The sequence below is a fragment of the Macaca thibetana genome, chromosome 14 (assembly GCF_024542745.1).
Source record: "Macaca thibetana thibetana isolate TM-01 chromosome 14, ASM2454274v1, whole genome shotgun sequence".
Classification (NCBI taxonomy): domain Eukaryota; kingdom Metazoa; phylum Chordata; class Mammalia; order Primates; family Cercopithecidae; genus Macaca; species Macaca thibetana.
The window spans coordinates 8,994,878-9,022,576 of record NC_065591.1 but is presented as its reverse complement, the minus strand read 5'-3'; the positions used below and the strand labels follow the sequence as shown (position 1 = coordinate 9,022,576).

The 27,699-nt window shown below is 52.3% G+C and overlaps 3 protein-coding genes and 1 long non-coding RNA gene across 5 annotated transcripts in view; 3 read left to right on the top strand and 1 right to left on the bottom strand.

Annotated features, from left to right (window-relative positions):
• Positions 1-27,699, bottom strand: part of FAU (FAU ubiquitin like and ribosomal protein S30 fusion) — a 231,467-nt gene that overhangs the window by 194,978 nt on the left and 8,790 nt on the right. The gene's annotated exons all lie outside the window — the stretch shown is intronic.
• The window catches only part of DPF2 (double PHD fingers 2), a 39,059-nt gene that overhangs the window by 4,736 nt on the left and 6,624 nt on the right, over positions 1-27,699 (top strand). The window contains exons 2-11 of one of the 2 annotated variants that reach the window (XM_050757233.1): positions 15,057-15,123; positions 21,120-21,280; positions 21,701-21,808; positions 22,134-22,297; positions 24,468-24,560; positions 24,714-24,792; positions 25,303-25,344; positions 26,385-26,522; positions 26,972-27,100; positions 27,289-27,401. In XM_050757233.1, the coding sequence (XP_050613190.1) occupies positions 15,092-15,123; positions 21,120-21,280; positions 21,701-21,808; positions 22,134-22,297; positions 24,468-24,560; positions 24,714-24,792; positions 25,303-25,344; positions 26,385-26,522; positions 26,972-27,100; positions 27,289-27,401 (1,059 nt within the window). In that variant the 5' untranslated portion in view covers positions 15,057-15,091. Of the gene's footprint in view, positions 1-15,056; positions 15,124-21,119; positions 21,281-21,700; positions 21,809-22,133; positions 22,298-24,467; positions 24,561-24,713; positions 24,793-25,302; positions 25,345-26,384; positions 26,523-26,971; positions 27,101-27,288; positions 27,402-27,699 lie in introns of those variants that run through there. The other variant, XM_050757232.1, reaches the window with a different exon arrangement.
• On the top strand, positions 568-8,623 carry CDC42EP2 (CDC42 effector protein 2). Its single transcript, XM_050757314.1, has 2 exons — positions 568-716; positions 6,738-8,623. Exon 2 carries the CDS (start codon positions 7,093-7,095, stop codon positions 7,723-7,725), a length of 633 nt encoding a protein of 210 aa, XP_050613271.1. The 5' UTR covers positions 568-716; positions 6,738-7,092; the 3' UTR covers positions 7,726-8,623.
• LOC126935638 (uncharacterized) overlaps positions 5,990-27,699 on the top strand; it is a 40,527-nt gene continuing 18,817 nt past the window's right edge. Inside the window, exon 1 of the long non-coding RNA XR_007719266.1 lies at positions 5,990-6,051. This is a non-coding gene — a long non-coding RNA (uncharacterized LOC126935638). The remainder of the gene's footprint in view (positions 6,052-27,699) is intronic.

The window sequence follows — 27,699 nt, the reverse complement described above, 5'->3', positions numbered from 1 at the left end:
CAGCCTCCCGAGTAGCTGGGACTACAGGCGCCCGCCACCTCGCCCGGCTAGTTTTTTGTATTTTTTAGTAGAGACGGGGTTTCACCGGGTTAGCCAGGATGGTCTCGATCTCCTGACCTCGTGATCCGCCCGTCTCGGCCTCCCAAAGTGCTGGGATTACAGGCTTGAACCACCGCGCCCGGCCAAGTTTGTAGTATTCTAACGTAGGCGCTTCCAAGGCCTCATTCATTCCCAGGAAGTCACTGAATATACTTGTGCCAGCGCCTCCCCGATCCAGCCCTGCAGGGAAGGATCCTGTCCAAGGTCTCTCTGCGATTTCTGAAGAATTCGGTCTTCCGGGAGCCTGTCTCTCGGCCTTTCTAAAACCGAGGGTTTTAGTTCCCATGGGCACAGCCGGAGTCCCGGGAGGCCACCCTGCGCCATACGGACCTCAGCCGCCCGAACCAGGACAGGACCCCAGGGCGCGCGAGACCGCTGGACCCGGGAGCTGCACCTCCACACCCGGAGCCCCGGGCGGTGCCCGGAGTGGGGCGGGGCCTGGGCGGGGATGGGGAGGGGCTTGGCTGGCGCGGCCCAGGCATTGGCTCCGCGGGCCGGGGCGGGGCTGCGGGGTCCGCGGTGGGCTCTGTAAGTTCACCGCCCGTCGGGTTCCGCAGCCGCGCTGTCCAGCTTCTGAGACTTTGCTGTCCGCCAGTCCGCCGTCTGCTTGCCTCACGGTAAGTTCAGGCTGGGATTTTCGCAACTCCGCGGCCCCCCCGCCCCCGAGAGGCCCATCTCTGTGGCGCCCCGCCCCAGCTCGCGCCCTGGCCCTGCCTCTCACCTCGCTCAGGTCCTTTCGAGGGCGCCTAGGGCTCCATGGGTTTCCCGCCTGCATGTGGGTGCCCGCAGCCTCGCCCGTGCCCGCCACGGTCCGTGGGGCGCCGCGCATCCCGACCCCGAATTCCCGGTTCTGCCCTCCATTCTGTACCCGGGCCCCCGCCCCCCTCCCGAGACCCAGGGGTGCCCCGCCGCCCAGCGTCCCCACCGGGGCTGGGGGCCATATTTTTAGCCGATGGTGAGGTGTCCTCCTATCTTTAGCTGCGGCCGCGAGTGTCCTGAAACGGATCCGTGCTGGGCTGGGCTGCGCCCGGGTAGGAACGGGGAGGGGTCGGCGCCGGAACCCGAGCCGGAGCTAAGGAGCCGGACCCGTGGGAGGAGCGGGGGCCCGCACGCCCGAGCTCTGGCCCTGCGCCAAGCGGACACTAGGACATCGCCCAGGCCGGAAAGCACGGGGGCGGTTCCTCCCAGAGCTTAGAGACTAGGGCAGGGTCCCCAATCGCCTCCTTTTTCTCCGATTGTGGGACCAGAAACCCCGAAGCAAAAAGATCTCGCAGGCAATCCCAGTCTGGTACTTGAACGCGCAGCTCCTTGGGGAGCGCCTGCCTGGAGCCCGGGGGGAGGGGCGTTGGAGACCCCGGTGCGCTCTCGGAATCCTCCGGGACACGGGGCGCTCAAGGGAGCACGCGCGCCACCTGGAGGCCGCGGAGCCGAGCGCCTCTCCAGAGGCACGGGGACCCCGGAGACCCCGCGGCCGGCTAGAGGGACTCTGCATCCGCGAGGTCTAGGAGGGCGGGAGGAGGTGGATGCCTGGGGCCAGCAGCCGTTCGTTTTTGATATTGTTCAAAGCACTGGCCCCGGAGAACCGAAGTGCTTGAGGAAGGAAGGTCTTGTAGATATTTGCTGAATGAATGATAGAACCTACAGTAACCCGCTGAACCCCGCTGTTGTACACTGGTGCTCTCATTTGCAATATTGCAGTGGGATCTCCAGTAGCCCTCTAGTGGTGGCTTCATTGTCAGCCCATTTTATAGATGGGAAAGGTGAGACCCAGAGAGGAGAGGCGTCTTCCTGAAGGTTACAGAGGAAGTCCCAGGTGGAGCCGGATTTAAGGACAGTCTCCTGATTTGGGGGGGAGGGGGGTGTGAGGTGGCCTAATATTCCTCATGATTGGAGGATCCCTGCCTGCCGGAAGTCATTTTCTCGTTGGGAGGTCCAGGGCTCCTGTCCAGGGCAATCACAGAGAGCTAGGATGCTCCTATCTGCTCCCCTACTGCTGCAGGGAGCTCCCCTCCCAGCCCGCATAGCCCTGTCCTGATGGAGAGCTCATTCTCGTATCTCTAGACACATGAAAGTTGGGCAGATGGGGGCAGCCAAAGGTCAGAATGTAGATGGAGGAGGTCTGGGGACCCACTGTTCCCAGCCTAGCTGTTTCTCTCCCGCTCCCCAACCATATTATGGAGGTAGGCGTGGCCCACTGCATGGAAGCCACACGAACCAGGCTGGGTACCCACTCTTCCACTTCCTAACTGGATGACCTCGCCAATGTTACTTAACATCTCTGAGGTTCAGCTTTGACTTCTGTAAAGGGCGGTAATGACCCCACCATGCTGTGGCTAGAAGTATTAAAATGGGAAACTGTGCGTGACAGGCTGGATCCTAGGGTCTTGCGGTTGCCAAATCTGAATTCTTCCGGTGTGAGGGTTGTAATTCCCAGCTCTCCCCTGGGCCGCTGATGCTGGCCTCACCCTTAATTCTCCCCACATCTGGAATTGGGTGTGTACATCTGGCTGTGAGTGAGACAGCTGTCAGGGACGCCCAATTTGTTGTGGAAACACTCAGGCTGTCTTGGCACTGCTGTGTGATGGGGTTGGGGGTGTGGGGAGGACCTGGCCCAGGCTCTGGGCACATCCCACCAGTCAGCCCCACCAGGACTTCTCTCCTAATGAGCGACAAGTTGCATGTTTGTCAGCATGGCCCCCAGGCCTGGCATGGTTGACACAGGATGAATGCGTGACGGGATTCCAAGACCTCGGGGTGCTCATGCGTCCCCACCCTCCCCCCAGCTCCTTGCAAGCTGAGCTGGATTTCTACCATGGGAAAGTTATTCGTTTGTTTCCTGTTAAGCTCCAGGTGCTCTGGGAGGGGCAAGATGTCCGGCCTCTGTGGCTCAGTACGACTGACCCGGGTGTCCGGTCCTGGGGTGGGGTTTCCTGAGCAAGGGCCTCAGCTGGTGGTGGGGGTGCAGTTGGACTCTGCTTCTCCTGCATCCTCCTTCCTCCTTCCTGCTCCCTCCTCCCAACCCCCTCACCCCCACCCTCACCCTGTCCAGAATGAAAACTGAGGCAAAGAACTGGCAAGAGCCACCTTTGGTGCGCCCTGGCTGGGGCTGGGGGTGGGGTGTACAGGAGGGTGGGCACATCTGGCTTGAATTCCCACCCTGCCCTTACTCACTGGGTGACCTTGGACAAGTTTCTCTCTTTGCCTTTTATGCTGAGTCTACATCTGGGCTTGTGTGTACCGGACCAATGAGGTCCCACATGCATCCCCCACCCTCAAGCAGAGGGACTGCTGGCTTCATTTCTTTTTTCTGTTAAATCAGTATGACACCCCTTCATAGCTATTTATTTTTCTACATTAAAAATAACTTAATTTTTTTCTGACTACATAAATATTATGTGCATATAAATAATACATTGCTTATTAGTAAGAATTTGAATTCATAGAGGTCTGAACAAGAAAGGAAACGTCAACCTGCAATTCTACCACTTTGAGATAACCATTGTTAACATCTGGATGACCATCTTTTCATATTTATATATATTATACACATTGATCATGTCATAGTCATGGAACCAAAATATTACAGGTTATTTTTATTGATGACTCCTTTCCTCCCATATCAGTGGCCCCACACCCCATCCCTGCTGTGTACCCTAGTCAAGGTAGCCCATATGGCAACCTAGGGCTGGCCTTCTAGATTTTTCTCTGTTTTTTTTTTGTTGTTGTTGTTTTTTGTTTTGAGGCAGAGTCTCACTGTCACCCAGGCTGGAGTGCAGTGGCGTGATCTTGGTGCACTGCAACCTCTGCCTCCTGGATTCAACCAATTATTCTGCCTCAGCCTCCTGAGTAGCTGGGATTACAGACGTGTGCCACCACACCTGGCTAATTTTCATATTTTTAGTAGACACGAGGTCTCCCTATGTTGGCCAGGCTGGTCTCGAACTCCTGATCTCAGATGATCTGCCCGCCTCGGCCTCCCAAAGTGCTGGTACTACAGATATGAGCCACCGCACCCAGCCTCTTTATATATATATATATATATATATATATATATATATAGGATAGAATTCTACACAGACCTGTACACATGCAGGTGCATAACATGCATATGTATCAGAGCGGGGAGGCAGGCAGTCAATTCTTTCAATAAACGGATCGTCTATATCATGTTTTTGCATTTTGCTTCTCTCTCTCTGCAATGCCCTGTGGGAATCCTCCAAAATTTTTCACCTCTAGGTTCACCTCAGGTTCAATTTTGAATTTTGACACCTCTGATTTTTCTTTTTATTTCTTTTTTATTTTTTTTTGACGGAGTCTTGCTCTGTAGCCCAGGCTGGAGTGCAGTGGTGTGATCTCAGCTCACTGCAACCTCTGCCTCCTGGGTTCAAGTGATTCTCCTGTCTCAACCTCCCAAGTAGCTGGGACCACAGGCATGCGCCACCACACCCAGCTAATTTTTTGTATTTTTAGTGGAGACAGGATTTCACCATGTTAGCCAGGATGGTCTCGATCTCCTGACCTCGTGATCTGCCCGCCTTGGCCTCCCAAAGTGCTGGGATTACAGGCATAAGCCACCATGCCCAGCCCCAACACCTCTGATTTTTTTTTTTTTTTTTTTGAGACGGAGTCTGGCTCTGCCGCCCAGGCTGGAGTGCAGTGACCAGATCTCAGCTCACTGCAAGCTCCGCCTCCCGGGTTCACGCCATTCTCCTGCCTCAGCCTCCCGAGTAGCTGGGACTACAGGCGCCCGCCACCTCGCCCGGCTAATTTTTTTTGTATTTTTTAGTAGAGACGGGGTTTCACTGTGTCAGCCAGGATGGTCTCGATCTCCTGACCTCGTGATCCGCCCATCTCGGCCTCCCAAAGTGCTGGGATTACAGGCTTGAGCCACTGCGCCTGGCCACCTCTGATTTTTAAATGGGGTTGATAATAGGGTGGTTGTGTTGATTCACTGAGATGTGTCTGCAAAGAGCACAGAAGAATGCCAGGTACAGAGCAGAGCCCCCCTCACCTAAAAAATATACGTACTCCCCACTCCACCTTCTCTTTAGGTGCCAGGGTAGGGAGGAGGGCCAGAAACTATCCTAGACTCAGCCCCTGCCCATAAGGAGCTCCTAATAGGGAGAGGAGAAAACGCGACCCCGCCTCCAGGTGGGATACAATTGGGTCAAATGGGAAGTGCCAGCCACCCAACACCCTTGGCCAAACGCCTGCTGTGCTCCAGGCCCCTGCCAGGCCTGGGCAGGAGAGACAGTGGTCACAAAGCTCTCTGTCCTTGGTCAAGTAGGGAGCCAAGGCCATTTGTGAGGCACCCCACAATCTGGCACTTACATTGTGGGGCACACGTGATATGCAGTGGAGGTGGGGGGTATGGCATGAGTACCTGGATAAGGGTGATGAGATCTACCTTGCCGGGGACCCAGGGCAAGAGACTAGAGTAAGACTTTCTGTGTGACTTTGGACCTGTCATTCAGGTTCCACCTCAGTTTCCCACCTGTAAGGGGAGGGGCTTGGCCCTGGTGGTGAGTCTCTAAGATGCAGTGGGTCTTAGAGTGAAGACATGCTGGCCGGGCGCGGTGGCTCAAGCCTGTAATCCCAGCACTTTGGGAGGCCGAGATGGGCGGATCACGAGGTCAGGAGATCGAGACCATCCTGGCTAACACGGTGAAACCCCATCTCTACTAAAAAATACAAAAAAAAAAACTAGCCGGGCGAAGTGGCGGGCGCCTGTGGTCCCAGCTACTCGGGAGGCTGAGGCAGGAGAATGGCGTAAACCCGGGAGGCGGAGCTTGCAGTGAGCTGAGATCCGGCCACTGCACTCCAGCCTGGGCGACAGAGCCAGACTCAGTCTCAAAAAAAAAAAAAAAAAGAAAAAAAAAAGACATGGCCGGGCGCGGTGGCTCACGCCTGTAATCCCAGCACTTTGGGAGGCCGAGGCGGGCGGATCACAAGGTCAGGAGATCGAGACCACGGTGAAACCCCGTCTCTACTAAAAATACAAAAAAAATGAGCCGGGCGCAGTGGCGGGCGCCTGTAGTCCCAGCTACTCGGGAGGCTGGGGCAGGAGAATGGCGTGAACCCAGGAGGCGGAGCTTGCAGTGAGCGAGGATCGCGCCACTGCACTCCAGCTTGGGCGACAGAGCAAGACTCCGTCTCAAAAAAAAAAAAAAAAAAAAAGACATGCTTCTTCCAGCACAACTCCCTGCAAGGGGAGTGCCCCACCCCCTCAGGCTCCCATGGCTACCACAAGAGGCCCAGAAACAAGACAGATGTTTCTGGCCAGGAACAGTGGCTCACACCTGTGATCCCAGCACTTTGGGAGGCCGAGACGGGCAGATCATTTGAGGTTAGGAGTTCAAGACCAGCCTGGCCAACATGGTGAAACCCCATCTCTACTAAAAAAAAAAATGCAAAAACTAGCCAGGCGTGGTGACACATGCCTGTAGTCCCAGCTACTCAGGAGGCTGAGGCAGAAGAATTGCTTGAACCCAGGAGGCAGAGGCTGCACTGAGCTGAGATTGCGCCACTGCACTCCAGCTTGGGCAACAGAGTGAGACTCCATCTTAAATATAAAAAAGATGTTTGTGTCTGACTTTGGTCCTGCTATCTCTGACAGGTGTGCACCCTTTGTGTTTCAGCTCCTCAGCCCTGGACCAGGGACAAGTAACCCTCGGTGACAAGACCAAAGTGCACTGCTGCCCACACAGCTCCTACCTTTCTGGCTTCAATTCTTCAGAAGAGTTTGTCGTCCTTTGGGGAGAACGTGATTTTTGTTATCTCAGCCCTCTGACTTCATTGATCTCTAATCTTTTTTAATTCCTTGGGCCAACTTTGGTCGTGCCCCACCCTGTAGCCAGGAGCCCTTTGGTGAGCTTTGGGCACCAGCAAACCACCCCTTGGAACGGGTGTTTCCTCTGGCTGAGAGTTTGAGAGGAGGCGTGGTCTCCGCAGGCAGCCTGTAGCCTCACAGCCAGGCCTGGTGGTGAGGTCACCATGTCCACCAAGGTGCCCATCTATCTGAAGCGTGGCAGTCGCAAGGGCAAGAAGGAGAAGCTTCGGGACCTGCTGTCCTCGGACATGATCAGCCCGCCGCTGGGGGACTTCCGCCACACCATTCATATCGGCAGTGGTGGCGGCAGCGACATGTTTGGTGACATCTCCTTCCTGCAGGGCAAGTTCCACCTCCTGCCAGGGACTGTGGTGGAGGGGCCTGAGGAGGATGGCACCTTCGACCTCCCCTTCCAGTTTACCCGCACCGCAACTGTGTGTGGGCGGGAGCTCCCGGACGGCCCATCACCTCTGCTTAAGAACGCCATCTCCCTCCCGGTTATTGGTGGACCCCAGGCTCTCACCCTGCCCACAGCCCAGGCTCCACCCAAGCCCCCTCGCCTGCACCTGGAGACCCCTCAGCCTTCCCCACAGGAGGGAGGGAGTGTGGACATCTGGAGGATTCCAGAGACTGGCTCCCCCCACAGTGGGTTGACTCCGGAGTCAGGGGCTGAGGAGCCCTTCCTGTCCCATGCCAGCTCCCTACTGTCCCTGCACGTGGACCTGGGGCCTTCCATCCTGGACGATGTCCTGCAGATCATGGATCAGGACCTGGATAGTATGCAGATCCCCACATAGGACCCAAGGCTGACTAGGCTGGGGGCCCAGGTGGGGCTGAGCCAGGAGGTGGGGTATGGACACGGCCCTGGCGGTGGAGTCAGGGTCCCAAGATCCCACCTGTGTGGTCGCTGGCCAGTGATTCTCCTTCTGAGCCGTGTTTCCCCTCTCCCTCCCTCTCCCTGTGGGCAGGGCAGGCCCCATTGTTTTCCTCTAGTAACCACATGGACACGTCCTGAAGTCAGCCCAGGGCGCCCTGAGCGTCTTGGGGCACCTGGACCCCACCACAATACTCCTTCTTCCCTCAGGTCCCTGGGTGAAGGCTTTGCTGAAACCGACCCCCATTTTCACCTCCCTTCTGCCTCAGCCCCGTTGGATGCCCTGACTGGGGGCAGGGGAAGAGACAGGGCACAGCTGGCCGCAGGGCTCGGCCACTGGGCGAGCTGTTCCGGGCCTTTGGCTTTGCATCCTGGACAGGGACTGCCCTGTCAGGGACCAGATGCGTCCTGCCTCATCCCCAGTTCCATCCCTTCCCCACGTGACCGGGGATTCTGGTTGCAATAAAACATGCTGCTGCTGGTGGCTAAGCTCCCTGTCCCCTTGCCCCAGGTTTCCTCATGGAGGTAGACAGTCTCCCAGAGCTGAGGGCTCGCCTCTGGAGACCCCAGCCCCAGAGGGCTTTGTGGAGGACAGGCCTTGCCCTCAGGAAGGTTGTACCTGACGCTGAGCCTGTTGTGAGAATGCAACAGGAGCAAACCAAGTGTTGCTGTGGATATTCCAACATTGATTCAGATGTTTGGGAAGAGGTGGCTGAGCACTCGGATAGGCTCAGCACTGTGCCAAGCCTGGGGCCAATCCCTGCCCAGTCAGCTGGGGTCTGGTGGGGGACACCCAAGAATAAAAGAATAACCACAAAGTGTGCAAGGGACCAACAGCTTCTCCAGCTTCAGAGCATCGAGGGAGCATGCAGGAGGGATGCTTGGAGCTGGGAGGGTCTCACGGTGCTGCTTCAAGATTCATCCCATCCACAGCTGTTTACTGAGCATTTCCAGTACACAAGGCATGGCCCCGGGTGCTGGGGATACAAGGCAGATGTCATCCCTGCTCTCTGGGAGTTTAAATTCTAGTTGGAAGGGGGATATTAAATTGGTAAACAAATAAGAGATGATTTCCAGCAGTGGTAAAAACTTCGAAGAAAACAACATGATCAGGAATGCCTAGCAGGGAGGGCAGGGGGTATCAGGACTCATTAATGTGATCAGATGTGATTCTGAGCCAAACCAGAGCTACCAGCTAGAAAACTCATGTGTAAGCACAGGCACTGAGGAACCAGAGTGAAGACAGAGCCGCCACCACACAGCAAAAGAGTGTGGACCTCCAAGTTGCACTTAGCCTGAGACCCAGTTTCCCCATCTCTAAAATGGAGCAGGCCAGGCATGGTGGCTCACATCTGTAACCCCAGCACTTTGGGAGGCCAAGGTGGGCAGATCATGAAGTCAGGAGATCGAGACCGTCCTGGCCAACATGGTGAAACCCCGTCTCTACTAAAAATACAAAAATTAGCTGGGCGTGGTGGCACGTGCCTATAATCCCAGCTACTAGGGAGACTGAGGCAGGAGAATCACTTGAACCTGGGAGGCGGAGGTTGCGGCAAGCCAACATTGCACTACTGCACTCCAGCCTGGCGACAGAGTGAGACTCCATCTCAAAAAAAAAAAAAAATTAAATGGAGCCACTGATGGCTACCTCACAAGGTTACTGAGAAAATTAGGGATAACACTACTAGCCACAGGGAAGTTTTGTTTTTGTTTTGTTTTGTTTTGGTTTGGTTTGTTTTGAGACAGAGTCTCACTCTGTTGCCCAGGCTAGAGTGCAATGGCGAAATCTTGGCTAACCGCAACCTCTGCCTCCCGGGTTCAAGCTACTCTCCTGCCTCAGCCTCCCAAGTAACTGAGATTACAGGTGCACGCCACCATGCCTGGCTAAATTTTTCATTTGTTTGTTTGTCTGTTTTGTGATGGAGTCTCACTCTGTTGCCTGGGCTGGAGTGCAGTGGCACAATCTTGGCTCACTGCAACCTCTGCCTCCTGGATTCAAGCAATTCTCCTGCCTCAGCCTCCCAAGTAACTGGGACTACAGGCACCCACCGGCACGCCTGGCTCATTTTTTGTATTTTTAGTAGAGACAGGGTTTCACCATGTTGGCCAGGCTGGTCTCTAACACCTGAACTCAGGTGATCTGTCCACCTTGGCCTCCCAAAGTGCTGGTATTACAGGCACGAGCCACCATGCCCATCCAGGAAAGGTGTTACAAATGGTTGCAATGTGTTATGAAGGAAGAAGCTGGAGCTCGGGAAGGGCGGGACTGTGAAGCTGGAACACAGGCTGGCGTCAGCGGGGATAGTTCCGCTGGCCAGGCTGACGCTGAGACGATGGGACACTGCTGAAGGACATGAAAGCAGGAGAGGTAGGTGGTCAGATGGAGACTTGAGGAAGAACACCACCCAGGCCAGGTCGGGGATGGAGGTGGCCATGGCAGGCATGACCAGGAGGAGTCGACCCAGGTGAGGATGCTGGGTAGAGAGGAGGGGGGTGGCCTAAGGTGGGGCCCAGTGGCCCCTTCTTCCACCCTCAGCCAGTTCTTTTCCACCTGTATGACCCTCAAATCCCAGACACCCACCACTCCCCCAGCCTTTCACAGACATTACTGTGTGTGTGTGTGTGTGAATGTATTTTTTCTTGTTATTATTTCTGGACATCTTATTTATGTATTTCGAGATGGAGTCTTGCTCTGTTGCCCAGGCTAGAGTACAGTGGCACCATCTCGGCTCACTGCCACCTCTGCCTCTGGGTTCAAGTGATTCTCCTGCCTCAGTCTCCCGAGTAGCTGGGATTACAGGCGCCTGCCACCATGCCCGGGTAATTTTTGTTTGTTTGTTTTGTTTTGAGATGGAGTCTCGCTCTGGTGCCAGGCTGGAGTGCAGAGTCGCCTATCTCAGCTCACTGCAATCTCCGCCTCCTAGGTTCAAGTGATTCCCCTGCCTCAGCCTCCCAAGTATTTGGGACTATAGGCTCGCACATCACGCCCAGCTAATTCTTTGTATTTTAGTAGAGACAGGGTTTCACCATGTTGGCCATGTTGTGATCCTCCTGCCTCGGCCCCCAAAAGTGCTGGGATTACAGGTGTGAGCCACCGTGCCTGGCGCCGAGCTCATTTTTGTAGAACAATTTTTGTATTTTTAGTAGAGACAGCATTTTGCCATGTTGGCCAGGCTGGTCTCAAACTCCTGACCTCAGGTGATCTGCCCACCTTGGCGTCCCAAAGTGCTGGGATTATGGGCGTGAGCCACTGTGCCTGGCCTTTATTATTATTATTATTATTATTATTTTTGATACAGAGTCTCACTCTGTCACCCAGGCTGGAGTGCAGGGGCACGATCTCGGCTCACTGCAACCTCTACCTTCTGGGTTCTCCCCCAGCCTCCCTGGTAGCTGGGACTACAGGCGTGTGCCACCATGCTCAGCTAATTTTTGTATTTTTAGTAGAGACGGGTTTTCACTGTGTTAGCCCTGATCCACCTGCCTCGGCCTCCCAAAATGCTGGGATTACAGGTGTGAGTCGCCGTGCCCAGCCGTTTATTTTTATTTTTGTTTTTTGTAGAGATGAGGTTTTTCTATGTTGCTCTGGCTGGTCTCAAGCTCCTGAGCTCAAGTGATCCTCCTGCCTTGGCCTCCCAAAGTGCTGGAATTACAGGTATGAGCCACTGCACTCAGCCCGCATTTTTTTTTAATTGTGGTAAAATATATATAACATAAAATTTACCATTTTAAGTATACATTTCAGTGGTATTAACTACATTTAGGTTATTTTGCAACAATCACCACCATCCATCTCCAGAATTGTTTTCATGTTTTCTTTTTTTTTTTTTTTTTTTTGAGACGGAGTCTGGCTCTGTCGCCCGGGCTGGAGTGCAGTGGCCGGATCTCAGCTCACTGCAAGCTCCGCCCCCCGGGTTTACGCCATTCTCCTGCCTCAGCCTCCCGAGTAGCTGGGACTACAGGCGCCCGCCGCCTCGCCCGGCTAGTTTTTTGTATTTTTTAGTAGAGACGGGGTTTCACCGTGTTCGCCAGGATGGTCTCGATCTCCTGACCTAGTGATCCGCCCGTCTCGGCCTCCCAAAGTGCTGGGATTACAGGCTTGAGCCACCGCGCCCGGCCTGTTTTCATGTTTTCAAACTGAAGCTGTGTCTCCATTAAACATTAGCTCCCATTCTCCCCGCCCCCTAGTGCCTGCAACCACCATGCTACTTTCTGTCTCGTCCAGCTAATTTTTAAAAAATATTTTTATAGGCCGCATGCAGTGGCTCACACCTGTATTCCCAGCACTCTGGGAGGCCAAGGCAGGCGGTCACAAGGTCAGGAGTTCGAGACCAGCCTGGCCAACATGGCGAAAACCCCTCTCTACTAAAAATACAAAAATTAACCAGGCATGGTGGTGCGTGCCTGTAATCCTGGCTACTCAGGAGGCTGAGGCAGAAGAATTGCTTGAATCCGGGAGGCAGAGGTTGCAGTGAGCTGAGATTGCACTGCTGCACTTCAGCCTGGGCAACAGAGCAAGACTTTGTCTTGGGAAAAAGAATACACCAGCATCATCTCTGGGTTTTTCTTCCAAGCTGCTAACACCTATTCTGCATGTTTTGAAACTGGTGCAGGGTTAGCAATGACAAATACCTCACAACTCTCATCTGCTAAATATGATTTTAAGACATAGGAGGCCCGGCGCAGTGGCTCACACCTGTAATCCCAGCACTTTGGGAGGCCGACGCAGGTGGATCACGAGGCCAGGAGTTCGAGACCATCCTGGCTAACACGGTGAAACCCCATCGCTACTAAAAATACAAAAAATCAGCCAGGTGTGGTGGCGGGCGCCTGTAGTCCCAGACACCCGGGAGGCTGAGGCAGGAGAATGGCGTGGACCCGGGAAGCGGAGCTTGCAGTGAGCCAAGATCGTGCCACTGCACTCCAGCATGGGCGACAGAGAGACTCCACCTCAAAAACAAACAAAACAAACAAAGACATAGCAATGGTAACATGTGTCCTGCTTCTGAAATATTAAAATGAGGGGGGAGAATATGTGCATCTTGGAATTGGTGAAATAAGGTATATTGGAAAAATGATAGCCAGTGTGGTGGCTCACGCCTGAAATCCCAGCACTTTGGGAGGACGAGGCAGGCGGATCACTTGAGGTCAGGAGTTTGAGACCAGCCTGGCCAACGTGGTGAGACCCCATCTCTACTAAAATTACAAAAATTAGCTGGGCATGATGGCGGGAGCCTGTTATCCCAGCCACTCGGGAGGCTGAGGCAGGAGAATCACTTGAACCTGGAAGGTGGAGGTTGCAGTGAGCTGAGATTGCACCACTGCACTGCAGCCTGGGCACCAAGAGCAAACTCTCTCAAAAAAAAAAAGGAAAAGAAAAGAAAAATGACAAGTACCAATGACCAAGCCCTGAGGACTCTAACAGAGGCTGAACAGAGGAAGAGGGTGAAAGGAAATGCCAGTGGGGAAGGACAGCCAGGAGGGAAAGGCGTCTCAAAGATCTGGAGAAGAGTTTGAAAAGCAGAGAGTGGCCAACGGTGTAATGGGGGTCGACAGGCCCATGAGGACAGAAAATAGATCTCTAAATCTGCTGAAAGGGAGGTCGTGGTGACAGGAGCTGTTTCAAGTGAACAGGTGGGAACAAAGTTCCCATTAAACTGGATGGAAGCGGGACCTAGAAACAAGGTAACAGAGATAGGGAGTACTATTTGCTTTTAAAGGGTGAAAAGAGGTGATAGTTGAAGATTGACTTGGGCTGTTTTTTGTTTTTTGGTTTTTGGTTTTTTTGAGACAGAGTTGGCTTTGTTGCCCAGGCTGGAGTGCAGTGGCACAATCATGGCTCACTCACCTTCGACCCTCCTGTGCTCAAGCAATCCTGTCACTTCAGCCTCTAGAGTAGCTGGGAACACAGGTGCACACCACCACATCCGGGTTATTTTTAAATTTTTAGTAGCGAGGAGGCCTCGATATGTTGCCCAGGCTGGTCTCGAACTCTTGAGCTCAAAGCAATCCTCCTGCCTCCGCCTCCCACGGTGCTGGGAGCCACCGTGACTGCCCTCCTCCTTCTTTTTTTTTTTTTTTTTTTTTTTTTTTTTTTTGAGACAGAGTCTCGCTCCGTCTTCCAGGCTGGAGTGCAATGGCATGATCTCAGCTCACTGCAACCTCCACCTCCCAGGTTCAAGCGATTCTCCCCCTTCAGCCTCCCGAGTAGCTGGGATTATAGGTACCTGCCATCATGCCAGGCCAATTTTTGTATTTTTAGTAGAGATGGGGGTTTCACCACGTTGGCCAGGCTGGTCTCGAACTCCTGACCTCAGGTGATCCACCCGCCTCGGCCTCCCAAAGTGCTGGGATTACAGGCCTGACCCACCGCGCCCGGCTCCTGCTCTTATTTTTTTTTTTTTTTTTTTTTTTTTTTTGAGACCGAGTCTGGCTCTGTCGCCCAGGCTGGAGTGCAATGGCGCAATATCGGCTCACTGCAAGCTCCGCCTCCCGGGTTCACGCCATTCTCCTGCCTCAGCCTCCCGAGTAGCTGGGACTACAGGCGCCCGCCACCACGCCCGGATAATTTTTTGTATTTTTTTTTTTTTTTTTTTTTTTTTTTTTTTTGAGACGGAGTCTCACGCTGTTGCCCAGGCTGGAGTGCAGTGGCGTGATCTCGGCTCACTGCAAGCTCCGCCTCCTGGGCTCACGCCATTCTCCTGCCTCAGCCTCCTGAGTAGCTAGGACTACAGGCGCCCGCCACCGCGCCCGGCTAATTTTTTTTTGTATTTTTAGTAGAGACGGGGTTTCACTGTGGTCTCGATCTCCTGACCTTGTGATCCGCCCGCCTCGGCCTCCCAAAGTGCTGGGATTACAGGCTTGAGCCACCGCGCCCGGCCAATTTTTTGTATTTTTAGTAGCGATGGGGTTTCACCGTGTTAGCCAGGATGGTCTCGATCTTCTGATCTCGTGATCCGCCCGCCTCGGCCTCCCGAAGTGCTGGGATTACAGGCGTGAGCCACCGCGCCCGGCCCCGCCTCCTGCTGCTCTAAATAGAAGAGGCGGCCCTCGAACCGAAGCTCCGGGACGCACGCCAGTCTCCGGTTGCGCCTGCGCGTCGGGCTCCCGTGGGGTCCTACCCGGCCCCCGGGAACAGGCCTAAAGTTCTTTCTTCGGTGCTCGCTCTCGTGCGCGCGCCCGGACGGCGCCTGCGCAGAGGGCGAGGAACCTGGTACCCCGGTGCGGTCCCGGCGCCTGCGCGCTGCGGACTTTGGGGCCTCCCGGCCCGAGGGAGAGGAGCAGGGAAGATGGCGGCTGTGGTGGAGAATGTAGTGAAGCTGTGAGTGGTGGTTTCTTTCTCTCCTAGGGCGGCAGGTTTTGTAAAGGGCCTGGGAGTAGGGGGCTGTGGGGAAAGGGACTAGGCGGAGAGAGGGACATCCCCGGGAAGGCCATGTTGCGACTCCTGATGGGGAGGGCAATAGGAGACTCCGGAGAAGACGTTGCGCTTCTTTGGAAACTTGTGGAGGCCCTGATGGGGGCACACTGGAGCCCCAACGGGCAGCCTCTCTGCTGGGCTGTGTGGCCTCAGCGTTCCTCGGGGCTGACGGTTTCCAGAGCATGGCGCCCTGCCTGCACGCGAGACTCACCGTCCCGGTCCTCTCCCGAGACGCCTCAGTCCGGAGGAGCGGGGCCGAGGCCCGGGCGGCCCCACGGCTAACCCGCCGCCCATCCCGCCCCGTCCCGTCCGCTGCAGCAACAGGCTCGGCGGCCCCTGTGGGGTGCACTGCGGGGCTGGCTGTTTCAGTTCCAAGCAGCCCCGTGATGTTGGGAGGATCTTGGGTGGCAGGTACCTAAGACTACAAATATTCTTGGGAAGCATTTGTCGAGGAGCGGATCCAAAAGGGGAGTGGGCCTTGGCGCCTTCCAGTGGCAACCATCAAAAACCTGCAACTGAACCAAAGCCGTTCAGGACAGCTTAGTAGCCTAAAGGGGCATCTAAGTGGGCATTCTTCCTATGATGCGATACCGTTGTGCTGGTCAGATTTCAAGCAAAGTTAAAGTTAATAGCTGTTGGGGCCATGGACACTGACCTATGAACTGCTTCCTGTGAGTTAAAGATGCTTTGGGACTGACTTGATTTATTCCTACAGGAGAATCAGAATGAGTTTTAGATTGGGTTAATGCCCGGTAGGCGAATAGAGCTTCTTTTAATGGGTATATTGGGCTTGGTGCAAGGGTGGGAAAATTGAGTGGTGTCTAACTGTCCAGTCAGGGTTTTTGGATTTTGGCTGGGTGATGAGGTAAAGGTTCGGTAAGTATTCTAAGGGACTCACAGCTTCTCATCTGTCTTTGTCGTGGCCTGAGCCCCTCTCTTCCTAGGGGCCTTTTTAAAGAGTAAGTTGCTTCTCCCTCCTGCCTGAAGCCTTTTCTTTGAGAATGCTTTCCCACTTCCATTAAGCTAAGTGCCTTTCCTCCTCTTGTGGTTTTTTTTTTTTTTTCTAAGTTGCTTTCTGCTCTATCCTGCTGTCTCTTTCAGCCACCCCTCCTCCCAACACTATTGTCTTTCTGATCTGCCCACTCCAGTTTCCCCAGCTCTCTCTTCAGGCTGACATTTTTCTCAATTTAGAAATGACACTGTTGATCTACCATTTATCCAGTTATCCTTTCTGACTCAGATGTTCTTTCTTTGTTTCCCTGTGTCTTTATTGACTTCCCTCATCCCATTGTAAGGGGATGTTTTACACAAGTTTCTCCAAAAATAAAAAGAAAGATTCTCATTGTACTGGAGGAGTATCAGACTTGCCTAGGTTTTGAGAGTTAAACGTAGTGAGGCTCTTTGTGTTGGAAGGTTTTCCTCGGGGAAATAGGGTTGCCAGTGCTTTCAAGTTGTGTCATAAGTGAGGGGTTGCCCATTTAAACAGAGCATGACATCTTGTTTCTCTTTGAAAAACTGTAGAGATTGTGAGCATCACCAGCCACTAATTCCTGAATGCCAGTAATGAGAAACCAACTCTCTCCTCCTCATTTCTAGCTGCACAGCGCCTCAGATCACAATTAATACGTACTCCCGCAGAATTATCCCTTTAAGAAGGGGCTTCCATTCTTCCAGTTCATTTGGAGATAATTTTCTGGCACTTCTCTTGATTATAGTGTACGTAGTCTTCTGACAGCTGATGTTATACATTGAGTATGTTGAGGTCGGACCACTGGCTCATCTTTTCTTTTTTTTAATTTTTTTAGACAGAGTTTCGCTGTTGTTGGCCCGGGCTTGAATGCAGTGGCACGATCTTGGCTCACTGCAACCTCCGCTTCCTGGGTTCCAGCAGTTCTCCTGCCTCAGCCTCCCGGGTAGCTGAGATTACAGGTGCCCACCACCACACCTGGCTAATTTTTGTATTTTTAGTAGAGATGGAGTTTCATCACGTTGGCCAGGCTGGTCTTGAACTCCGGACCTCAGGTCATCCACCTGCCTCGGCCTCCCAAAGTGCTGGGATTACAGGCGTGAGCCACCGCGCCCGGCCTTAAGAATTTTCTTATTTGTAAGTTTCTGTCCCTGCCAAATGTGACGTCAGAAATGGAAGTCTTGGCTGGGTGCAGTGGCTCACGTCTATAATCCCAACACTTTGGGAGGCTGAGGCGTGCTGATCGCTTGAGGTCAGGAGTTCGAGACCATCCTGGCCCACATGGTGAAACCCCATCTCTACTAAAACTATAAAAATTAGCCAGGTGGGGTGGCACACACCTGTAGTCCCAGCTACTCGGGAGGCTGAGGCACAAGAATCGCCTGAACCCAGGAGGCGGAGGTTGCAGTGAGCTGATGTCACACCACTGCCCTCCGGCCTGAGTGACACTTTAAGACTCTGTCTTAAAAAAAAGAAAGAGGCGACTGGGCGCGGTGGCTCTGTAATCCCAGCACTTTGGGAGGCCGAGGCGGGCGGATCACAAGGTCAGGAGATTGAGACCATCCTGGCCAGCATGGCGAAACCCCACTCTACTAAAAATACAAAAATTAGCTGGGCGTGGTGGCATGTGCCTGTAATCCCAGCTACTCGGGATACTGAGGGAGGGGAATCGCTTGAACCCAGGAGGTGGAGGTTGCAGTAAGCCGAGATTGCGCCACTGCACTCCAACCTGGGTGACAGAGCAAGACTCCATCTCAAAAAAAAAAATGAAGCTGGGCCGGTGGCTCACGCCTATAATCCCAGAACTTTGGGAGGCCGAGGTGGGCGGATCATGAGGTCAGGAGTTTGAGACCAGCTTGGCCAACATGGTGAAACCCTGTCTCTACTAAGAATACAAAAATTAACTGGGCATGGTGGCGCACGCCACTCGGGAGCCTGAGGCAAGAGAATCGTTGGAACCCAGGAGGCAGAAGCTGCAGTGAGCCGAGATTGCGCCACTGCACTCCAGCCTGGGCGGCAAAGCAAGACTCTTGTCTCGAAAAGATATATATGTATATATATAGAGAGAGAGAGAGAGAGAACAGTGTTAATGTTAACTTGACATTTCTTGGTACTGGAGCCTTAAGTTTTTGTTGTTGTTGTTGTTTTGTTTTGTTTTAAGAGACAGAGCCTCCCTCTGTCCCCCAGGCTGAAGTGCAGTGGTATAACCTTGGTTTACTGCACCCTCAACTTCCTAGGCTCAAATGATTCCCCTACCTCATCCACCCCAGGGGACCACAGGCCTGCACCACCAAACCTAGCTGATGGTTTATTTATTTTTAACGTTTTGTAGAGATGGGATCTGACTATGTTGCCCAAGCTGGTCTCTAAGTCTTGGTCTCAAGAGATCCACCGGCCTTGGCCTCCCAAAGTGATGGAGCATGAGCCACTGTGCCCAGCCTCCCTTAAGTTCTTAAGAGCTCACTCTCATCCTGTCCTGTTCTCTCTTCATCAGATTCTCCCCTCACAAACACTTCCATGTTTCATTCCCAGCCCTTGTATCCCCAAGACTGTTTGCTTTACCTTTTGAGATCCCACGTAGCTCACAAGAGCCCTGACAGAACATCTTTCATTCATTCCTCCCAATACTGTTTCCAGCCTCCTTGCTCTGACTTTGCAGCCCTCGCCAGCCTGGCCCTGCCTTCCATTTGACTTCCAGTGTCAGTATCAATTCCCATCAGCAGAAACAAAGGAGCTGCGGCACTCAGCCTTGTTTATCCAGTTTTATTCTGTGTGGTGAAGACGTGGCTGCCTCCTAAAGGCGAGCTCGCAGAGGCGAGGCTGCTTTCTCCATTCTGCTCTCCAACGTGAGATTCGTGCCTACCTCAGATTACAGTCATTACAGCTCATTGAATCATACCAGGCCGTATTTGTGGCGTTGCCATCTCTGTGTGTGCTATATGTCTTTTTTACTTGCTGGGCACATGGTAAGTTATGCAGTGGTCTATTGTGGCTGCTCGCTGAAGGCCCCCATCACATTCCAGATCAGGATTTTTTGGTGTATCCCGAGTTACGGACAGAAACCACAGAGACTTAATCTGTTTGCTGTTTCATCCCCAGGCTGTTTCTTGTAAAATCCTGATATGTCAAAGCTCATTTGGTCCAACCTCCTCAATCTATAGAAGAATAGCCAAGGTCCACCTGGGTTGACTAAATGTCCATGTTCATGTGGTGACTTGCAGGCCAGCCAGGTCTTTTTACTCTCAAGTCAGGTCTGACTGTATCTCAGACATCTTCGTGAGTATTGGGGATACTATGAGAAAGAAATCAGTTCTGCCTTTGGTTTAAGATTGATTGACACCAGGTACTGTGACACATGCCTCTATTCCCAGATACTTGGGAGGCTAAGGCAGGAGGATCACTTAAGCCAGGAGTTTGTGTCTAGCTTGGGCAACATAGTGAGACCTTGTCTCTAAAAAAAAAAAAAAAAAAAGATTGATTGAATATAAATATGAACTGATAGAGTTTGTTTAACCTCCGTTACCAAAGTCCTGGTTAAACCCTGCAAGATGAGAACAAGATAGGTTCTACGTACATGCTTCTTAGAACCTGGCACTGTGCAGTTTTCCAGTTTTCCACTTAAAGGTTTACCCTTGATTCAGATTTCAAATTGAGTCTTTTGAGACCAAGGAGATTTTTTCCTATATAATTTTATTTTGTAAGAATAGAGAAGCACCCTAAGATGGGCCTTAGAGCAAACAAGTTTCTTATCAGTGATGGCGCTTAATAAAAACTTCAAGGAACTTCAGGTACTTGTAGATATCTTCCATAAATGTAAAATTAATTAGTTGATTAAAAACCTAGTTCAAAATTCAAAAGCTATAAAAAGGCATATGGAAGGAAATGGCCTAGTCACCCACTTTTTCTCCCTGCTGACCTGCAGTTTCTTTTCCATTTTGTTACATAAATGATAGCTTTCTTTGACACTTCTCAGCAGTGTACCTTGCTTTGCTTTTTGTCCCTAGTTAACTTGAAATTCTTTAATATCAGTATGTGAAGAGCTTCCTTCTTATGGCTAAATAGAATTTCATTGTATGGATTTACTAGTTTGCTGAATACATTTTAATAAGTCCCCTAGACCTTGAACTCTTTCCTTCTGGAGCAGACCCTGGGGCAAGGATGTGGGAGCATGTAGTTTATTTGGGAGGTGATTCTAGGAAGGAGGAAATAAGGAGGAACTTAGGGGGGACTATTGTTTACTTCTCAGCGTCATAAGGGTTAAGAGAAACAACATCTTAACTAGCACAGGGCTGGGCTTGTGAGACACATGGAGTGAACATTAGTTCCTTACCCTCTTTGGGGGTTAGACTTAAGTCTGATTAGACATATGATGAAATCATGTGTTCCTGATAGTAATTTATTCGTAAAGTAATTCCTTTTTTTTTTTTTTCTTTTTTTTTTTTTTTTTTTTTTTTGAGACGGAGTCTCGCTCTGTCGCCCAGGCTGGAGTGCAGTGGCCGGATCTCAGCTCACTGCAAGCTCCGCCTCCCGGGTTCACGCCATTCTCCTGCCTCAGCCTCCCGAGTAGCTGGGACTACAGGCGCCCGCCACCTCGCCCGGCTAGTTTTTTTGTATTTTTAGTAGAGACGGGGTTTCACCATGTTATCCAGGATGGTCTCGATCTCCTGACCTTGTGATCCGCCCGTCTCGGCCTCCCAAAGTGCTGGGATTACAGGCTTGAGCCACCGCGCCCGGCACGTAAAGTAATTCCTAATGGTGGCCTAGAAAAGGGGCTTGGTGTCCCGTGAGGCAGAAGTGGAGGCAAATAGAATGGAAGAGACAGCCTCCCAGTCCCTTGAGCCTTCTAGAGAAGCAGATGACAGGGGAGAGGAATAGCTCAGCACCCTATGCTCCCCACTCCAACACACACGCCTGGTTTCTATCTTCTCTGCAGCCTTGGGGAGCAGTACTACAAAGATGCCATGGAGCAGTGCCACAATTACAATGCTCGCCTCTGTGCTGAGCGCAGCGTGCGCCTGCCTTTCTTGGACTCACAGACCGGAGTAGCCCAGAGCAATTGTTACATCTGGATGGAAAAGCGACACCGGGGTCCAGGTGAGGGTCCAGACTTGGGAGAAGGGGACTCAGGAGCATAAGGAGGAAGAAGCCTCCTCATCTTAGGTGATGAGACAGTTGATAGGGTTTTCCCTACTGCCTTCCACCTATGGATGAATATGGTCTTCCTGTGGGAAACGCAGGGAGGATGAAGCAGATAGGTTGATACCAGCATCTTTGTTTTCTACCCTGCTGAGGCCATTGTGTGTCTGGAGAACTATGTATTAGCCAAGGCCCCTAAGCTTATATATCTATTTTTCTTTTCCACAGACTGTTCCATCTAACCCCCTAGGCCCTCACTGTCAGAATTCCTCCCTTGCTCTAGAACTCAAAAGGGGGGGACTACGTAATTAGAAAGTGTTTGGTATTATTTTCTAATACTGGGTTAGGGCCTGACTTCTATCTTTCTTCCTGCCGTAGGATTGGCCTCTGGACAGCTGTACTCCTACCCTGCCCGGCGCTGGCGGAAAAAGCGGCGAGCCCATCCGCCTGAGGATCCACGACTTTCCTTCCCATCTATTAAGCCAGGTAAGGCACATACTTCCTGCGCAGAGGCGTGGCCTGCTGCATGGTGAGAGCCTGCTAATCACTACGATATACCAGGCCCAGTACTAGATCCCAAATATACTCAAGTGAATATGATGTGATTCTTTCCTTTAAAGAGCTTAGTCTAGAAGGGGAGACAGGTAAACAGATAAGTTATGGTGCCAAGTGAACTAGGGTGTCTTAATTCCTGGGCATCCGGGGAACAAAAGACAGTGACAGACCTTTGGTAAGCCCTAGCATTATGTGGACTCAGAGCAGTCTGCTTTCAGCCATTCTGAGCTTTGCTTCATCCTGATCTTGCTTGCAGACACAGACCAAACCCTGAAGAAGGAGGGGCTGATCTCTCAGGATGGCAGTAGTTTAGAGGCTCTGTTGCGCACTGACCCCCTGGAGAAGCGAGGCGCCCCGGATCCCCGAGTTGATGATGACAGCCTGGGCGAGTTTCCTGTGACCAACAGTCGAGCGCGAAAGGTACAAGATTATCCCTGTGGCTAAGGGAGCTTTGATGGAAATCAGCCTCCTCTTCACTGGGGCCATGCAGTTTCTAGAACTGAAACAGAAGCTGGGGTCCAGGAAGCAGGCCCCTGCAGTTCTGTTCTTACTTCAATCCCTGGTTATTGTCAGGTACTGACTGGCTTCTCTTTTGCTTCTAAGTATAGACTCTCACTCATTCATCCACTTTTATCACAGAACGTTATTATTATACACATATATAATTTTCATTTAAAAAATTAAAAGAGGCCAGGTGCAGTGGCTCATGCCTATAATCCCAGCACTTTGGGAGGCCAAGGCAGGAGGATTGCTTGAGCCCAAGAGCTCGAGACCAGCCTGGGCAACAAAGTGAGACCCCATATCTACAAAAAGTAATAATAAAAAAAATTACCCGGGCATAGCGGCATGTGCCTGTTGTCCCAGCTACTAGGGAAGCTGAGGTGGGAGAATCGCTTGAGCCTGGGAGTTGGAGGCTTCAGTAAGCCGGGATCATGCCACTGCACTCCAGCCTGGGCAACAAAAAAAAATTAAAACCAGAAGGTACAAGAATAGTACAAAGAAATACCGTATACTCTTTACCTAGATTTATCAGTTTCACATTTTGCCACATTTGCCTTATCTGTCTTTGCTAAACCGTTTGAGAGGAAGATGCATATATCAAAAACTTTTCAGTCTAGGCAACATAGCAGGACCTTGTCTCTACTAAAAATAAAAATAAAAAATTAGCTGGGCATGGTGGCACTCACCTGCAGTCCCAGCTACTCAGGAGGCTGAGGTGGGAGGATTGCTTGAGCCCAGGAGATTGAGGCTGTAGCTCTGCTCATGCCACTGCACTCCAGCCTGAGTAACAGAGGGACACCCTGTCTGGGGAGGGAGGGAAACAAACTTTTATCCCTAAATACTTTACTCTTTTATCACAAAAGTTTGTGTCACAAAGTTTTTTGGTCCCTGAGGTTGCACAGTGAAACACACTTGGTCTCTGCCAACAGAGAAGATAAGACTATATATAAAAATAAGAGCTATAAATATGCCAGCATTGGGCTAAGTGCTTTCTCATGCCCTTTCTCCTTTAGTCTGTACAACCTTATGGGGGAGGTCCTGTGTTCCCCATTTCACAGACAAGCTGAAACAAAGCAGTTTAAAAACTTCCCATGGGCTGGGCACGGTGGCTTACGCCTGTAATCCCTTTGGGAGGCCAAGGCAGGCAGATCATGAGGTCAGGAGATCAAGACCATCCTGGCTAACATGGTGAAACCCCATCTCTACTAAAGATACAAAAAAATTAGCCAGGTGTGGTGGTGGGCACCTGCAGTCCCAGCTACTCAGGCATGAACCCGGGAGGTAGTGCTTGCAGTGAGCTGAGATCGCACCACTGCACTCCAGCCTGGGCGACAGAATGAGACTCCGTCTCAAAAAAAAACTTCCCATGGCCAGCCACGGTGGCTCACGCCTGTAATCCCAGCACTTTGAGAGGCCGAAGTAGGTGGATCATCTGAGGTTGGGAATTCAAAACCAGCCTGACCAACATGGAGAAACCCCATTTCTACTAAAAATATAGTATTAACCGGGCATGCTGGCGCATGCCTGTAATCCCAGCTACTTGGGAGGCTGAGGCAGGAGGATCACTTGAACGCAGGAGACGGAGGGTGCAGTAAGCCAGTATTGCGCCATTGTACTCCAGCCTGGGCAACAAGAGTGAAACTCCGTCTAAAAAAAAAAAAACTTCCCACAAAGTCACACAAATAAGCAACAACATTTTCATTTAAACTAGGAGGCGAGTGTCAGGACAGAACCACCAATAATGTGCTCCCAGGGTGGCCAATCAGAGGCAGGAGAGGGCATGGCTGCTTGTGGCATCGGGGCAACCTTTTGGAAGCATGCTATTTGATTTGGCCATGTGGCATGGTAGGGAAAGCATTTCAGGCTAAGGAAATAATGTGAAGCACAGGGGAAAGAAATCCCAAAGTATGGAAGGGAGCGGGAGCAGGATTGTAGGGTGCTTGAAGGGCGTTGGTGAGAAATGAGGCTCATTCACCTGTGGGTGGGACCAGGTCACAGAGGAGGTTCTGGGTGGCCTTGGCCAATCTCATCATAGGGGAGCTTTTGGATGCACATATTTCTACCCATGCTAACCCTGCTGTCCACTCAGCGGATCCTAGAACCAGATGACTTCCTGGATGACCTCGATGATGAAGACTATGAAGAAGATACTCCCAAGCGTCGGGGAAAGGGGAAATCCAAGGTGAGGGGCCAGCGTGCTACCTGCATCTTGGGACAGGGTGGCCTAGGGAATTCCTTGTTTTATTTCAAGTGAGATTAGCAGCCACTTCCCAAAGAGTCTAACTCCTCAGGCCCAGCTACCGCAATAAGGGTGTCTCTTTGCTCTTCTTGGCAGGGTAAGGGTGTGGGCAGTGCCCGTAAGAAGCTGGATGCTTCCATCCTGGAGGACCGGGATAAACCGTATGCCTGTGACAGTGAGTGCCTCACAAGTGGGTGGGTAGACCTTGCCTTGGACCCAGCTCCTGCTCAGGCTATGAGAGGAGGGAGGGTTATGTTTTTGCCCAGAGTATTAAAACAAACCTGGGTTCTTGTCCTGCCTGCTGACTGCTTCCGTCTGAGACCCCTGGGAGGCCTGGGGCCCTGCTATATGACGGGTGGGACCTGCATGCTCTGGGAAAGATTTCTGCCATCTTCTGGGGTGGGGTTGCTTGTGGGGGCCACAGCAGGCAGGGTTGGCCTCTCAAGAGACAGCCTGCAGGTCTCCTGGCCTCAGTTAAGCCAGGGCCCCAGGGGTCTGACACTGAGTTTTTCAACGTCTGTTCTCTTTTTCTTTCTCTCTGCCTTGCCCCGCTTCTGTCCCTCCACCCTGGGAGCACCATCGCCGCTGGGGTTTCTCTCTCGTTTGCTCCGCTTTCCTGCTGATGCTGCTCCTGTCTCAAGTGTATCAAGGCCTTCTTCTCATGACTTTTCTTTCTGTCTTTCAGATAGTTTCAAACAAAAGCATACCTCGAAAGCGCCCCAGAGAGGTAGCTCTCTCAACTTTTCAGACTTGTGGTTTTCCTGTCCCTTTTTCCCTCTTCCCTTGTTCCTCCTGCCTTTCTCATTTCCTGGGATGCTAGCTTTAAAATCTCTGGAATGGCATGGGGGTAGGAGCAGTGGAACTTCTGCTGTGCTCTACTCCTCAAAGTCCTGGAGGCTGCCTTTACACTGCTTGTCTCCCACAAACCTACTCCTAGAGCTGCTCAGCCCAGTGCATGGGGTGGCTTCAGGAGCATTATCAGGAGCCCATTACAATCAGACCCTTCCGCTCCCTCCCCAGATCAGGCACCTGGTGGTCAGCTCATGTTCCCCACTGCCCCACCACCTCCTGCCATCCTCTCTCCCCATTCCTTTCCTGCTGGCCCCCTTGCCCTTCTTGGTATTACCTGTCAAGATGACAGAATGCCTCGTGGGGATCTGCTTTCCTTGCTGATTGGCAGGCCTGGACAGGGCAATTATGTGGGAGTGTGTTTGAATTTCTCTGGGGACAACTGCCCAACTGGCTTCATTGATAGGATATCCCCAAGAAACCCACCCCTGCTTGTTTACGCACATTCAGAGGAGATGGGCTCCATGGTCTGTGTGGGGTAGCTGAGCCTCCCACGTTTACTGATGGGTAAAAACGTTTGGAGTTTTATCCGCTTTTCCCCCTTCCTGCCACACCAAAGACTTATAGGAATATCCTTCCCTTTCCTGACCTGGAGCGTCCCAGACTGTTACTATATCCCAGAGCAACTAACTAGTGATGGGGCGAGGGCTAAGCCCCCAAAAGTCAACATGGAAGAGCAGTGGTGGCCATGGGGTTGGAGTTTAGGAGGTAAAAGAGTGCCAGAGGCTAGAGAGCCCCAGGGCTTGATGCTCGTGGCTGAGGGAAAGGGGCCATCACTTAAGGCCTGTCCCAGAGTAGAGCTGCTAGGGGAAGGGATGGTTGCCCTCTGCCTCAGGTGGAGCCCCCACAGTTTGCAGGGGTGGGAACATGTTACTCTTGTATCCTAACACCTTTCTCTGCAATCTTCTCCCCACTCAGTTTGTGGAAAACGTTACAAGAACCGACCAGGCCTCAGTTACCACTATGCCCACTCCCACTTGGCTGAGGAGGAGGGCGAGGACAAGGAAGACTCCCAGCCACCCACTCCTGTTTCCCAGAGGTCTGAGGAGCAGAAATGTAAGCTGAGGTGTCAGAAGTGGTGGGCATGGCCGGGCGCGGTGGCTCAAGCCTGTAATCCCAGTACTTTGGGAGGCCGAGGCGGGTGGATCACGAAGTCAGGAGATCGAGACCATCCTGGCTAACATGGTGAAACCCCGTCTCTACTAAAAATACAAAAAACTAGCCGGGCGTGGTGGCGGGCGCCTGTAGTCCCAGCTACTCGGAGGCTGAGGCAGGAGAATGGCGTAAACCCGGGAGGCGGAGCTTGCAGTGAGCCGAGATCGGGCCACTGCACTCCAGCCTGGGTGACACAGCGAGACTCCGTCTCAAAAAAAAAAAAAAAAAAAAAAAAAAAAAAGAAGTGGTGAGCAAGCAGAAGTTGGCCTGGTTATGAAAACCACTCCTTGCATGGGTGTTGAGTGGCTCAGGGACCCCATGGGCGTCATCAAAAGTCTTTCTCTCTGCAGCCAAAAAGGGTCCTGATGGATTGGCCTTGCCCAACAACTACTGTGACTTCTGCCTGGGGGACTCAAAGATTAACAAGAAGACGGGACAACCCGAGGAGCTGGTGTCCTGTTCTGACTGTGGCCGCTCAGGTACTGCCTCCCGTGAAGGCTGCTGCTGTGCCCAGTCCCCAAGGGGCTCTTGGCTTGCTGGCCTCTAGTGCTGTCATAACCAGCCCACCTCACTTTACCTAACCAAGAGAAGATGTAGCCACAAGCAGGAGCTCCTCTCTTCCCCCTGCATTTCCAACTGTCTGTCTCACTCACTTCCCCCACTATAGGGCATCCATCTTGCCTCCAGTTTACCCCCGTGATGATGGCGGCAGTGAAGACGTACCGCTGGCAGTGCATCGAGTGCAAATGTTGCAACATCTGCGGCACCTCTGAGAATGACGTGTGTATCCCCGCCCCCTCCTCAGCATGGCTCCTTCTGGGCTTTTACTGCTGTTTGCACAGTTCCCTCTAAAGTGAGCTTTCTTTTTTTAAAAAGGGAGCAAGATCCCTCCTACATGCCACATGCCCCTCCCTAGCATCTCAGTCAGAACTCTGATTTGTTGCCAGATAATATATATATTGAGTGCTGATTTTATGTCAGACACTGTTCTAGGCACTAAAGATACTAAAGACAAACAAGGTCCCTGCCGCATGAGATTTACATTCTTACAGGAACAACAATAAGCAAGGATGTGAGA